A 14,259-nucleotide genomic window follows, 5' to 3' on the forward strand; every position below is an offset into this window, starting at 1 on the left:
GGCTGAGAGAAGGAGCCTGTGTGCAGGGGGTGCCGGTGGGGTCTCATGGCCACGCTCAGAGCAGACCCCCGGGTGCTGCCGCTCCAAGATGCTCCCCACCCCGGTTCCTCCCCGGTCTGCTCCCCAAGCAGACCCTGGGCCCGCTGCCCCGGGAGACGTAGGGGGCAGGTCGGGAGGTTTGTCTCCTAAAGCCCCCCACCCTGGTGTATGGGAGGGCTTGAAGTGGGGGGCCGTCTCCCCAGCAAAACAGAGCCTCAGCCCAGGGTTTGGAGGTTTGAGGGCCTGCTTCCTCACAGCACCCTGAGCTGCGGCAGGGTCTGAGGGCACCAGGGGACCCCCAAGACAGCAGGGGGCAGCCCTGCCAAGGACTCCTGCTTCCTGAACTGCCCGCTGGGACAGCTGACAGCGGCCTGGGGAACTACGTGTCTAGAACACTGTGGCCGCGAGGGTGGACGGGGCCGCCGGCCAGCACTCCCAGGCACTACCTAAGACCGGGGCCAGGCCATGGAGTGAGTGAGCGGAGACCAAGCGTGGTCCAGTTCTCCCATCCCGGAGGGGTGGGGATAGGGCCCAGGCAGAGCCGGCTTCTGGGAGCAAAGGGGGCACCTCTTGGGCACCCCTACTCTGCAGCTTTTCCTGCGCAGATGTGAGGGAGGTGGGGGCGAGGGGGCGAGGCCCCGGCCCGCCTGCCCTGGCTCAGCCCCAGGCCTCCCGGGGAGCTGGCCTGCGGCCTGAGGCACCACTGCTCGGGAATGCAGGCCCTGGGGTGTGTCTGCAGGACCCCTCAGCCTCCAGGCTGGGAGGAGGGCCCGCTGGCGGGAGAGCAGTGGCTGCATTCATCCTGACGCACCCTCCCGGCATGGATGGGACCTGAGCCCGACCCCCTTGGCCTCTGCTTCCTTTCCCAGGAGGAGAGCCAGCTCCTGTGGGGCCCACGCTGGGTGGGGGGTCAGGAGTGTGTCCAAAGGAGGGTGGCAGGGCTGAGGGCCACAGGGGGAGCCCGGTCACCTGGTGGGGCAAGAAAGCGAGGCACCCATGTGGTGGGAAGGAGACGGGGCCTGGGCTGGCGAGCTGACAGCCACGCTGGTTCACTGAGCTCACGCGCCAGGCCCTGGTGTAGTCACACACACACACACACACGCACTCACACGTGCACGCGCACACTCACACGTGCATGCACACATGCATGCACGCGCGTGAACACGTGTACACACATGTACGCACATGCACACAGATTCACACACACACACGCACGTCATCTTCACAGGGGCCTGGAAGGGCAGCACTCCTACCCCCACTGAACGGATGAGGAAACCAAAGCACAGAGGGGTTAAGTAATTTCTCCAGGATCACACAGCAGCCGACTGGCAGGGCCGTGATGAGAACCCAGGCCCCGTGACCTCAACCACCACGTCATGCTGGGAGGGGAGAAAATTCACACGGGACCCCCGGGGGGCTCGTCAGATCCCGTCCTCTGCCCTCCAGGCCTGGGTTCCTCAGGGCTTGGCGGTGGGCTGGGAACACAGGGAGGGGACAGAGAGGGGAGGCGACAGCCACCTCCTCAGCCACCCCCGTGTGGCCGCACAGACGCGCTCCCCCGGCAGTTCTGGAGGATGGGGACCCCCCTCCCCCGGCTGGGGCTCACAGACTGCAGGGAGCTGTGTCCGAGCCAGACCGGGGCAGAGGTGGCAGGCGCTGCGGCTGCCTGAGGCCTGGGCTCCGCTGGGTCCCCCGGGGCCGACCAGCTTGGGCCAGGTGTGCAGGGCAGCTCCAACTCTGTCCACCCACCCTCTCGGTGCCCATGCAGCACCTGGGCTGAGGGGGACGCAAAGGAGCGTGGGGAATTTGAGTCCCCCAGCAGGAGAGGGCAGGCATTTCGCCAGACCCCTGAGCAGTGGCCTGGGCTTGGACCCCTGTGCCTGGCTGGCCCGGGGTCTCTGACAGGCAAGGCCAGCGTGGGCCACTTCTTGGGGAGGTGGGGTGGGCCGAGTGGCAGAGGGCGCATTCCGGACCCTATAAAAAGACGGCAACCTGAGCCTAGGAATGTCAGGGGCCGGCCAGCCGGCAGGTGCGGGGCGGGAAGGGCCGGCCCCTCAGCCCCCTGGCCGCCCCAAGCCAGCCTGACCAGTGTCAGCAAACCCTCCAGACCTCGGAAATCAGCACCGGGCCCTTGCTGGAACCTCAGCTAGCAGGCCTGGCTGAGCGGTCTGCCGGGGCCTCCGCCGCACCTCTCCTGCGGGTGGGCGGCTCTGGGTTGGCAGGAGGGGGCAGTCCTGTGCACTGCGGGAGGCAGAGCAGACCCCCGGCCTCTGCCTTGTAGATGTGAGCGGCACGCTCAGGACACATGCCTGGGACACACGCCTGGGACACACTTGGGACACACGCCTGGGACACAAGCTCAGGACACACGTCCAGGACACACACTCAGGACACATGCCTAGGACGCATGTTTACACATGCTCAGGACACATGCCCAGGATGCACGCTTACACGTGCTCAGGACACACGCCTGGGACACACGCCTGGGACACACTTGGGACACATGCCCAGGACACACTTGGGACACACGCCTGGGATATGTGCCCGGGACACACGCTTAGGACACACACTCAAGACACACGCCCAGGACGCACACTCACACACGCTCAGGACGCACGTTCCCGCCAGTCTCTAGACTGTTACCGAGAGCCCCTCCCTTCCTACCCTGGAAACCACTGGCCTGGGGCTGTCCCTCCGACTCTCAGGATGCTGCCCAGTAGGAGCACAGAGTCCTGCCTGATAGAGACCGTCCCTGATGGACGCGCCCTGTAGGACTCCGGCCCGCTGCGTGTCTCATCCAGCAACCCTAGCCTGTCATTTTTTCTCCAGGGTCATAGATTTCTGTTTCTCGAATTCTCTTTGAACCAGCTGTACTCTGCTTCTCGGTTGCTATGCGTTGAGTCAGCCTATGACCTGTGTTCCTTCTCTGTTTTAATCAGAGTCATGTCTTTACTCTCTGCTTGCGGGCACAGTGACAGACAAGCAGCTAAAGCAGTGTCTCTAGCCTGTCCCAGGGCTGCTCCCTCTGCCCACTGCCACAGGTGGGTCCCCTCGGTCCGGCCCCGGCTGCATGGAGACGCTCCCAAAGGTTTCCTTTCATTAATTCAGTCGGGAGTCCCCCCGGGGCAGGGCCCCTTCAGGCTTCACGGAGCAGGTGAGCCTTAGAGCGGCAGAGCTGACCTCCTGGGGTCCTGGGCTGCGGCCGGTGCCCTGGGTCCTTGCTGGGCTTCCACGCCCCTGCCCTTGCACCGGCCCCAGGGTGGCTCAGGGTCTATTCCGTCCTCCTGCTTCCCTGACACACGCTGGCCCTGTGTGACCGGTGTCCGCAGCCTGCATGAGGCTGGGGGACCCTGGCACAGTCAGTGCCGGTCAGTCCTGAAGACATGAAGCAGCCTGCCTGCCCTCTGGGGGTCGTGGATGCGGGGCTGGATCTCTGAGCACCCTCCCTGGCCTGCGTGGCAGCAACTCCACAGTCTAGAGAGAGGGGTCCTGAGGAGGCGCCAGGAACTGTTGTCCTGGACGCCCCCTCCTCCAGCCCCACCCAAGACCACTCCCCGGGGAAGCAGAGACCTCCTGCGTCCCCTTCTGATGAGGAGGGAGCCACACGCAGTGCCCAGTCAAGGGTCCAGGTTTGCCTGTAGAGCCCACTGGATGGGCACTGTGCCTCAGTTTACTCGTCTATAGAACTGTGCTGTCCTGTGGGGCCCCGGCGGGCATTCAGGGGGACGAGGCCCTGAGTGTGTCAGAGCAGTGCCCGGCACAGGGCAGGTGCCCAACAGGTGACAACCAAGACGAAGATGGTGATGATGGCGTTCGGCTGAAGGAGGGGTTGGAGGCCAGAAAAGCCGTCCAGATAAGTCAGTTGGAAGGAGAGGAAAAGGGTTAAAGAGGTTGGACACAGATGGTGGTTGGGGTGAAGAGGAAGATTTTGTCTGAGATAATCCTTTGGTCATCGCTACGAGTTGTATCCTTTGAGTCCAGAGCGACCCAGGGCCCCTGTGACCGGGGCTCTGTGGCTGGGAAGCCCCCACAGGGGTACTGAGACTCAGCACGATAAAGGCTCCTGTGCGATAGACGAGGTAGCACAGCCTACAAGGGCTTGACTCACGCAGGACCTTCTCGGAAGTTTACGGTGCTAACCCCTTTTACAGGTGAGGGCGCAGAGAAGCAAAGCAACTCACCCGAGATCACACGGCTGCAGCCCCAGGGCTTCCTCTCTGAGCCACCATCTGTGTCTCCAGCCTGGCTGAGGCAGGGCCCACGTCCCCCCTGCTGGCTGGGACGCCGTCACGGTGGCCGGGACGTGGGCACCGATCCCGCCTTCATGGATCTCTGCCACGGCGTCTCCCCAGGCCTCCTGGCTGTCTCTGGGCCTCGGCTTCCCCAGCTGCTCTGACCCAGGGCTTCCCCCTGACGAAGCGTCACGGGGGTCTCCAGCTCAGCCCGTCAGCCTGGGTGAGAGCTGGTGGGTGGAGCCGGAGTGGCTCCTGGAGGGGCCCCGGCCTCCTGGGGTTGGGGGCTCGTTCCCAGAGCAGGCGTCAGGGCTCCCCTCCTGAGCGAGGGGCCAGCTGCCCGGGGCCACACGAGGCCCGCCCCCACTGGCCTGCAGTCACCCAGAGTGGCGGAGCCTCTGTGGTCCAGGGCTCCAACCCGCACGTCCAAGGGCCTAAGGGCTCGGGCCGCACCTGCAGGGCCGGGGTGGCCCTGGCTGTCCCCTCCCCCAGGAACACCTGTAAAACCACTGCCTGCTCGTCACCCTCCCTGAAAGCCCCGCCCCCCCACACACTCCGCCCCACACCCGTCAGGCGCCGGGTCCGTGGAGCCCACCTCCTAACCAACCCCCTCCACGGTCTCCAAGGCCTCTGTTCACCACACACAGTGCTGCTGCCCCACCCCCAGCCCACTCTCCAAGGTGCCCGAGAGCCACTCCGACCCCAGCTCACGTCTCCACCTCGTGCCCCCCGCCCTATGTCTGCGTGGCCCCCCTCCCTGCAGGCCTGGGGGTCCTTGCAGCTCTGGTGCCCCTCTGGACCGCTGCGGGACCGGCATGCCCAGGGACGGGGCGCGTGCGGGCCTGGCCCAGGACCAGCGCCATTGAAGGTGCTGGGACGCCTTCCTGCCACTGCGCTCCCCCTGGCAGCCTCTCCTGGTCGGGGGCTACGGCCTGTTTAATGTTGGCGGGCGCAGACCCGCCCAGGCACCCCCTACCCAATGACCCGGCTGCGCCCCGGCCTGAGCCGGGGGTGGAACTGGGTGTTGCCCTGCACACAGGCCCACTGCCCCCACCTGAGGGGGACAGGCCTCCCCCAGGGGTACGCTGAGTGCCAGAGGGGTGGGGGCGGGGCTGTGCAGGGCATTGCTGACCGGGCCGTGGCACAGGCAGCCCCGGCTGGGGACAGCTGTCCGGACACGCCACACGGCGCATGCGCACAGACCTGACCCTCCCAGGACCTCGGGCAGGTCCTGCCAGGGGCCCAGGGCCCCAGCGGGCAGGGCCTGAGCTGAGAGTCTGTCCTTCGAGGCAGGGAAGGCGGGGAGGTGGCAGAAGGCGGGACCATGAGCAAGCCACTGCCCGCAGTTCCCAGCCCGTGCACCTGCTGGGCCCTGCTTACAAACCACAGAGACGAGATGGTGAAAGATTCACTGCCACCATGACTGCAGAGCGGCGTCCCGAGCACGGGTCCCGCCCGAGCAGGCCACACTCCGGGACTCCGGCTCTGCCCTCCCGGCCCAGGCCAGACCTGCCACCCTCTGGGGCCTCTCTGACCCCATGGTTCACACAGGTTTCCCTCAAGGGCAGCATGCTCGTGCCCCCCGCCCGACCCTGCACGTCTCCTGTCCTTTTAATGCTTGTTTGACGGACTGGACTGATGTCTGTGCAGACGGGAACTCGCTCACAAGGCCAACCCCCGTGGTGCCAGGGGCGTAACAGACACTCGACAAATGTTTGTTAAATGAACAAGAGAGTGAACGGTGGTCCGGACGCCTCCCTTCTCCCAACCGTGGCTCTGCTGGATGGCTGGGGGTGGGGGACGGGAGTTCTCAGGCCTTCCTCAGGTTCTTGTAAGGCAGCCAATTGTGGGAAGAAGAGAAAAAGGCCTCTGATGCCTCCCCGTTGCTCTGCCCACCCTCACTTCCCTCTCGCTGGTTTTTGGGATGATGAACATGTAACAGACAAGGGGAGGCGGGAGGCCTCAGCGGGGAGCTGGCCGTGTGACCGTCAGTGTCCCCGCCCTCTCGGGCCATCACAGTCGGGGTCCCTCACGGACGAGCGACAGCCTGTCCAGGTCTGACCCTCGCCGTGGCGGTGGCTGTCTGGGAAGGCTTCCCGCGTGGTCCAGCCTGGGGGTCCTCCTCGTCTCTACAGACTCTGTCACTCAGCCCACAGCACCCTCTAGACTTGGGGGGCTGCTTTGTTTCAAGATGGAAAGCCATGTGCCCGCTAAGATCTCTGACGCTCTCTGGAGGATGGAGCGCCTTTCCAAAGCCGTCAACCTCTTAGGGAGTTGAAATGGAACTGACACCCCCAGACACGAACCCCTGAAGGGCGGGGTGGACGCAGGGCGTAGAGAAGGGACCCATCCCAGGACCCAGGGCTCCGAGGAGCGCCTCCTCACACCTGCCTTCACCACGTCGGATCCCACTCTCTGCATTTTTCCAGTTATAGCCAAGCACACTCTTAGATTCCCAGCTTCTCCCCAACCCAAGATAGATGGATCCCATGGAAAGCAGCGCCATGCAGAGGCAGAGACAGCGCTGCCCTTCCAGGCCCTGGAAGCATGCAGCCAGCTTCCTCCTGCCCTCCCTGCAGAGTTAGTGCCCGAAAAGTCTGCTGAAATGAGGGGGTGCACCGCCCTGTCCCCCGGGAGCCTGGGTGGTAGATGCCCAGGGCCACGGCCTCCAGGGGCTTTCCCGGGGCGTCTGGCTTGTTGCCGCATTGGCGGCAAGTCTGAAAGTCAGAGCCTGAGTCTGAGACTCTCTGGGAAGACGGACACGTGGGGGGACCCTGGGCAGGGTACCCAGACCCCCTGAGTCTCAGCTTCCTTGTCTCACAATGGGTCTAATGCCTTCACGGGGGAGTAAAAGAGACAATAATGCAAAATCCTGCATTTAGCACAGAACTGGGCGTCTAATAAGCGCTTGGGCAATGTCGGGCATCTGACTATGATCTGGTTTTCAGGTAAGTCCGTCTTTTATCGTCTCCAAGCCTCAGTTTTCTCATCACAAACAGGCTGAGGCGGGAGGAGCAGGACAGCCTGACCCTGGAAAACCCCCTCCAGCTGCAGCACTCCCTGGCCCGAGGACGTGTTGTGAGTGCTGGGCCGAAGGGAGCGTGGTGCTGACACAAGCTCCCCGGAAAAGCAAGCTCCGCAGAAGCGCGTTTCTTCCGAGTCACACCCAGGGAAGGCAGATGAGCATTCAGCCCCTGGCCTCACTAAGCCTCAGTTTCTGCATCTGTCAAACGGGCCTGGCTTAGGGGCTGTGGTGTGGAGGACACGGCCACTCTCCCACAGCGCTCAGCGGTGAGCCCAACGGCCACAGGAGTGGAGCCAGAGCCGAGGTCACCTCCAAAGCTGACTGAGGCCCTTTGTAACCTTTGCCAAAGCCCCCTGATCATCACTAACAAGCTTCCTGACTCAAAATTAGGCCAGAACACTGAGCCCCGTGCTCAGCCTGTAGCACCCTAACCAATCGTGCATGCGTGCGAGCTAAGTTGATTCAGTCGTATCTTTGTGGCTCCACAGACTAGCCCACCAGGCTCCTCTGTCCATGGGATTCTCCAGGCAAGATACTAGAGCAGGCTGCCATGACCTCCTCCAGGGGATCTTCCCAACCCAGGAATGAACCCGTGTCCCTTACGCCTCCTGCTTTGGCGGTGGATTTTTTTACCCCTAGTGCCATCTAGGGAAGTCCACCCTAACCAATCACCTAACAGCAACCTTCCAGCAGGAATTTTCTTTGTCTTGAGGCTATAAAAATTGGCTCCTAAACCAGGAAAGCACTGTCTCTCTCAGGTCTGTTAGGAGGTCGGCCCGCTGAGCTCGCAGCGCCCCCGTTTTCTCTGATCTTTGTTCTTAGCAAACTCATTCCCTTCTGAAATGCTCTCGAGTCTGGACATTCCTTTCCGGCCCGCGCTTGGACCGCCTCAGCACTTAGCACGGAGCTGGCACAGCGGGTACTTCTCAGTGCTGGCTGCTGCTATGACGGAATCCAGCCCAGCCAGGTTTCCCTGCGGAGCTCAGAGCCGCTCAGCCCGCCCTGCAGGTCTCGGGGACGGGTCTGTATCCTCCTGGGGGGGTGGGGGGTGAAGCTCCAGCATCCCGCACCGGGCAGCGGGCGGGCAGGGGAAGGACCACCCTCTTACCAGGCCGAGGTTCAGTCTGTTGTTGTCGTCCTCCGGCATGGGCAGGTACACGGCCAGGGCCACGCAGTTGGCAAAGATGGTGAGTAAGATGATGGTCTCGAAGGGTCTGGGGCGGAGTTAAGGAGAGAGTGAGGCGCGGGACTTGCGGGTGGAGCAGAGAGTGCGCTGGGGGCCTCTGCGGACACCAAGGCCCAGGGACGGGCCCACATCGCACTTCTGCTCCTGGCGGGGGTGCGGGCGGGGACCCTCCCCCAACAGGGGTGCCTGAGGCGCCAGGGACCGCGAGGCACTGGCTCCCGTCTGGGGCCACTCAGTTCCAGCGCTCAGGGAGTCTTGAGTCCCATCTCAGTCCCTACATCCCCGCCCCTCGCCCGGCCCCCCACCCCTCTGTCCCCTCGAAGGTGCTACAGTCAGACAGTCCTCGGGGCCTCGGAGGAGCATCCAGGGAGGCTGGGCTGGTGCGAGCCGGGCGAGGCCCCCGGGGCGGGACGGGGAGCGGCTATGCGCCCTGAAACCTGGCCTCTGCGGCCTGAGCGGGGGAGACTGCCCTGAGGCAGCTGCACCCCCAGGTCCCAGTGTCCCTGCACGGGGCGAGCCAGCCAGTCTCCAGAGGGCACCCACAGGCTCCCTGGACTTGCTGGCGAGCAGTAGGGGCCCTGGGGGAGGCCACCAGGGGAGGTGGGGGTGGTGGGGACTGAGGGGTGAAGGTGGAGGAGTGGAGCTGTGCGTGAGTGGACGGCGGGGGTGCGCCCTGTGTCCACAGCCCACGGGAAGGCCCCGTGCCCTTCCCAGCCACCTTCCTCGGGTTTGAGGCGAGGTGGCCTCAGGGCAGAGACCTGGAGAGGCACCGGGAGACAGGCAAGAGAGGCCCCCAGCTCCCCAGACGGAGTGGGCAGGGGCCCAGGGTGGGCAGAGCAGTGTGGGGCAGGCCGGGCCCCACCGGGTGCCCGGCTCCGGGTTCCCCGCCCGGGTGCCCGGCTCCGGGTTCCCCGCCCTGCAGCCCCTTCACTCTCTTTCTTCTAGGCACCAGCTGGTAGGAGCCCGGTCTTCCAAAGCCCCTCAGAAATATTCCAAATATTCGCAGCCGGCGCACTCAGCACCCCCATGACAACGGCCTTCCCTCTGCCCTCATATCTCCCCCTGGCCCAGCAAGCTGGGTGTTTTCATCATTCTTCCTCCCGGAGCTGATGCCAGCGTGGAGGGGGTCACGTCCCTGTGCCCAGGACGTGCGGCCCAGCTGACCTGATATCCACACAGAGCTCGGTGCCCACCCCACCGGCCTCCCAGCCAGCCTGCCGGCTTCCGCCACCCTGTCCCATGTCAGGGCCTCCACGCCTTCCAGCACCTTCCAGAGGCGGCCTCGGGGCCCTGCGCCTCGCCCCCAGCCCCTGTGCCTGCGCCAGGGCTGCCTTCCCAAAGGCCCCCGGCTGTACCCCCGGGCCCCGGTGCCCGGCCTCCAGAGCCTGTGATCGCTGAGCCCCCTCCTCCCCTCCGCATGGCCCCTGAAGGATACTTCCACTCGACGATGCTGATGCAGGCTTTCCGCACGGGGTTCTGGAGGGTCAAGCAGAACAAGGCCCGGGGCGGCCTGGGCAGGACCTCCGGGATGGGCTTCTTGGCCTGCTTCCTCCGCAGGCCCTCGTCCTGGGCCGGGGCCGGCTCCATGGCTCCCGCGGCCTCGGCCTTTCCTGCTCCCCTACCGCTGTCCTCTCCTCCCCGCGTCCCAGCGCCCCCGCCTCCGGGACTGGGCGGCTGAGCTGGGGCGCCTGCCTTGCTGAGCCAGCTGGGCGGGGCGGGATCACTCTCCCTGCTCCGGGGGTAAAATTAGCCTCCCCTGGCTCCCCACTGGCCAGCCCTGGGCTCCACAGCCAGGCAGCTGTCACCTCTCCCCGGCCCAGCCGGCGGCATCCCGGTATGTCCCCAAGGAGGCAGGGGGAGGGTCACATGTGGGCCCAGGCTGGAGTAGCGGACGGAGAGCTCAGGAAGTGATCTGGAGCCCCCAGCCTCACTGAGCCTACTGAGGGGCCACCGACACCAGCTCCTGGGTTTCAAGATGAGTCCCCCTCCCCGCCCCAAGACACGGTCTGGAAAAGCTGCTGGGTGGCCCGGCTCAGTAGGAATCCACAGCCCTCCCTGCCATCTTGACCCACTCTCACCCCCACACCCCCAAGACCCTCCAATCTCACCCCCACGCCCCGGGGTGTTCCCCACCCCACCCCACTGCCCCTAACTGTGCAAGGGCCAGGTGTCTGCCCCTGGGACTCTGCCCCTGGCAGGTACTGAGCTCTGCGTGAACGTCAGCTGAATGCATAAGCGAACAGAACACCCCACAGGAAGTGCTCTGAGTGGAAGGAGACTGGGTCGCCAGGGAAAAGAGGTGGACAATGACCCGGAACCACAGAGCCCAGCATCTTTATTTAGCCCCTTGGTGCGAACACAGCACATACACCCATGCGGCCCGCATGCCACAGAGCACAGGATGAGGGGAAGAGGTCCCCTCCTGAACTGGGCAAGGAAGAGGCCACACTGCGGGCTGGGGGCTGGGAGCCTTGGGTCCTCCTGTAAGGAAGCCAGGGAGCAGCAGGGACCACACGTCCTCCCGCCGCCGCCCTCACCCCGGGCTGGGTGCAAGCTGCCTGGCCTGCAGCTCACCCTCTGGGTGTCCCTGGGAGGCGGGCTGGCAAGCTCCCAAAGAGACGCTGGTGTCTGAGGCCATCTCCTGGAGAGTCCAGGCGAGGCCCGCCCATCAAAGCAGGCTTGCCTTCTGGGCTGCGCCTGGGGCCCCAGGGTTAGGGATCAGGGCCGCAGTGGCCCGGTACACACCGGAGCCTGGGCTTAGACCTGTTCCCGCGCGGGGCTGAGGCCAAGCCGGAGCCCGACCCCGGGGTGGCCTCACTCGTGCCCCGTGTCCGCCCGCTGTAAGGGCCCGGGCCAGGGTGGCGCTGGCGCAGGGAGGATGAGGCGGACCCCGGAGTGTCGGACGGCGGGAACCCCGGGGACCCGGAGCCTCCCGAGCCTGGGCAGCCCCACCCTGCTCAGTGGCTGCACTCCTCCGACTCGAAGAAGGGCGAGGAGGAGCCGCAGGAGGGCTCGGCCGAGTCGGGCACCAGGGAGGGCGCCGCCCGGGGCTCGCGGGGCGCGGCGCCGTCGGGGGCGGCGCTCAGCAGCTCCTGCAGGTGCTTGATGTAGCGGATGGCGGCGCGCAGGGTCTCCACCTTACTGAGCCGCTTCTCAGCCAGGGCGCCGGGCAGGTGGCCGCGGAGCCGCGCGTAGCCCTCGTTGACGCAGCGGACGCGCTGGCGCTCGCGCTCATTGCGCTTCTGGATGAAGGCGGGCTCGAAGGGGTAGTCGCAGGCGCCCAGGGCGCCGGGGAAGGGCGCTCCCGGGAAGGCGGCCGCGTAGGCGTCGCAGTAGGGCGGCCCGGCGGCGCCCGGGTAGAGCAGGAAGGGCACGGCGCCCAGGGGCTCGGCGCCGGCCGGGGGCGCCGGCCGCGGAGGGGGCCCGATGCCCAGCGGCAGGCACTCGGGAGCCGCTGCGGGCCGGCGGGCCGCCAGCGCCCGGCAGAAGTCGTCGTTCATGGTGCCGCGCGGAGCCGGACCGAGCGAGCCCCGAGTCGCCCCGGCTCGGGGTCTGCGCGCCCTGCGCGCGGGGCGAGTCACATCGCCGGCCGCGGCTCGGGGCGCACGGACTGGTCAGCGCTTATTTCCGCTCTCGGGGGAGGCTCCGAGGTCCCCCTAAGGCGCGCCATCGCGGCGGACTGGGCGGCCGCGCAGAGGCGGGATCCCAGGCCGGGCGCGGGCCTTCCCAGGGGCGCGACTCTGTGGCTCCGGCGGCCCGCGCTGGGCTCTTGGTCCTCGCCGCCTTCGGGGACCCTGGCCTGCTGCTTAGAGTGCGCCGCGCCGCAGAGGCTCCGGGGGAACCGTCTCTAAAGAGGAGAGTGAACATGTCAGTTAGAAAAGGGCTTTCTTTGGGGGCTCCTTTGTGTCCCCCCTCACCCCCGCGACCCTCCAAGGCAATTGTAAGCATCAGGAGCGGAGGCAGTGGGCTGCTGAAGACACTCGCGGAGCAGGGTTTGGACCCCCGTTCCCCTTCTTGCTGGGGTGACCTCTCTGAGCCACGGTTTCCAGTAGGGAGAGATTTAAAACATCCTTCCCAGGAGAATAACGCGGTATGAGGACCAAGTAGGAAAAGAAATACACCCGAAGATACCTCCTCCAGGGCCTGCCTTATAAAAGTGCCCGGCGATGTCCTCTCCGTTGAGAGTGAGGGGCACATCTCCTCACTCGCACCTGCGGGGCCCCCGCCTGGGGGAGGGTTGGGGAGCTGGGGGGAGGGGGAGAAGGGGGCGTGTGCGGGCTCCGGCCCCCTGGGTTTGTCCCTCCTGCCTCTGAGTGCGCAGAGCCTGGCGGTCCAGTCTGCACAGGTAAGTGCTTGTTAAATAACTGACCAGGTGGATGAGACAGGAAGCTGGGCTGGTCGTGGGACTGAGTTACACACAGCCTTTCCCAGACTTCGGGCGCTGTCGCTTTAGAAATGATTGGCCTGGGCTGCGTTTAGGGGCTACCAACCCCTCCCCAGCACCCCCACCCACGGTTATCAGATCCCACTCTGTCGTCACTGACCCGCCCTCTCCCTGTGTGTCTGCGTGCCCCGCCGGTACCCTCTGCCCCGTCACATGCTCTGCAATCGTGCCCTCCCCACTGGAGACCTCAGGGTCCCGCCACCCCTGGGGGCAGTTATGGCGCATCAGGGGCCAGAAGCAGAGCCAGGCCTTCTGTGTGACAGAGGGCCGCCTCTGTCCCCAGCCGGGGACGTGGCTCAGACCCCCGACAGGTCCCTGCACCTTCTCATCACTCCCTCCTCCAGCTCCCAGGCTTGGCCCGGCTAGCTCCGCCCTCTGCAGAGGGGCACTGGGGAGTCAACAGTCCCCTAAGCACCTGCTCTTGAAAGAGTATGTGAGGCTTCGGGACAAGACCACACACCCCTTCCCCGCTCCATGGCCTCCAAGGGACCCCCTTGGGAGGGAAGTTTCCTTCAAGGGATGGTTCCAGACAATCTCTTCCAAACGGTCCCTTCACTCCGTCAGGACCAGTCTCCCCTGACACTCTGCCTGCTCCTGACCTCACCCCTTGGCTGACAAAGACCCAGCCAGTCGTGGCCCCTCTGCTTCCCAGTCCTGCCTGTGCTGACTGTGTGAATTCTCCAGCCCCCGACATGGGTGTTCGAGGCTGTGTGCTCTGAGTCTCAGCCAGACAGTAAGCTGCCAGAGGGCAGGGCTTCCTCTCATTCTTAGGTAGTGCCCCTCAGTCCCTTGCAGTGCGGGCATGGAAGGGGTGCTCAGAATTATTTGCAATCAGTCCTCTTGTTTTAGAAAAATACGAGACCCAGACTGTCCTCTCCCGGGTGATCCCTGCCTCTTCAAATTCAATTTATTTGAATATAATTTGGTAGAGGTCAGAAATTTATTTACATCTAATGACAGTTTGAATAAATACAACTGAGTGTTTGTGTCTCTTCGGTGTTCAGCACCTGGTCACTTTCTTTACATGCTGTTTACATTGTTTATAAGATAGTCACTGAAGCAAGAACCCTCACAGCTTGACCATGTGTTTCTTGAACCAGGTCTGTCTTTCCTGTTAGACAAGGACTGATAATGTGGCTATAAAGACCTATAAAGAAAGCTGAGCGTCGAAAAATTGATGCTTTTGAACTGTGGTGTTGGAGAAGATTCTTGAGAGTCCCTTGGACTGCAAGGAGATCCAATCAGTCATGAATATTCATTGGAAGGACTGATGCTGAAGCTGAAGCTCCTATACTTTGGCCACCTGATGCAAAGAACTGACTCACTGGAAAAG

The 14,259-nt window shown here is 64.6% G+C and overlaps 2 protein-coding genes across 4 annotated transcripts in view; both read right to left on the minus strand.

Annotated features, from left to right (window-relative positions):
• The window catches only part of CACNA1S (calcium voltage-gated channel subunit alpha1 S), a 56,181-nt gene extending 46,018 nt beyond the window's left edge, over nt 1–10,163 (minus strand). For all 3 annotated transcript variants that reach the window (XM_061383746.1, XM_061383745.1, XM_061383747.1), the window contains exons 1-2: nt 9,918–10,163; nt 8,405–8,510 (exon numbers count right to left, since the gene is read on the minus strand). In XM_061383746.1, the coding sequence (XP_061239730.1) occupies nt 8,405–8,510; nt 9,918–10,069 (258 nt within the window). In that variant the 5' untranslated portion in view covers nt 10,070–10,163. The remainder of the gene's footprint in view (nt 1–8,404; nt 8,511–9,917) is intronic.
• A 1,149-nt stretch (nt 10,164–11,312) lies between these two features.
• On the minus strand, nt 11,313–12,195 carry ASCL5 (achaete-scute family bHLH transcription factor 5). Its single transcript, XM_061383748.1, has one exon. It carries the CDS (start codon nt 11,980–11,982, stop codon nt 11,440–11,442), a length of 543 nt encoding a protein of 180 aa, XP_061239732.1. The 5' UTR covers nt 11,983–12,195; the 3' UTR covers nt 11,313–11,439.
• Between the last annotated feature and the right edge of the window lie 2,064 nt (nt 12,196–14,259).

The sequence above is a fragment of the Bos javanicus genome, chromosome 16 (genome assembly GCF_032452875.1).
Source record: "Bos javanicus breed banteng chromosome 16, ARS-OSU_banteng_1.0, whole genome shotgun sequence".
Classification (NCBI taxonomy): Eukaryota; Metazoa; Chordata; class Mammalia; order Artiodactyla; family Bovidae; genus Bos; species Bos javanicus.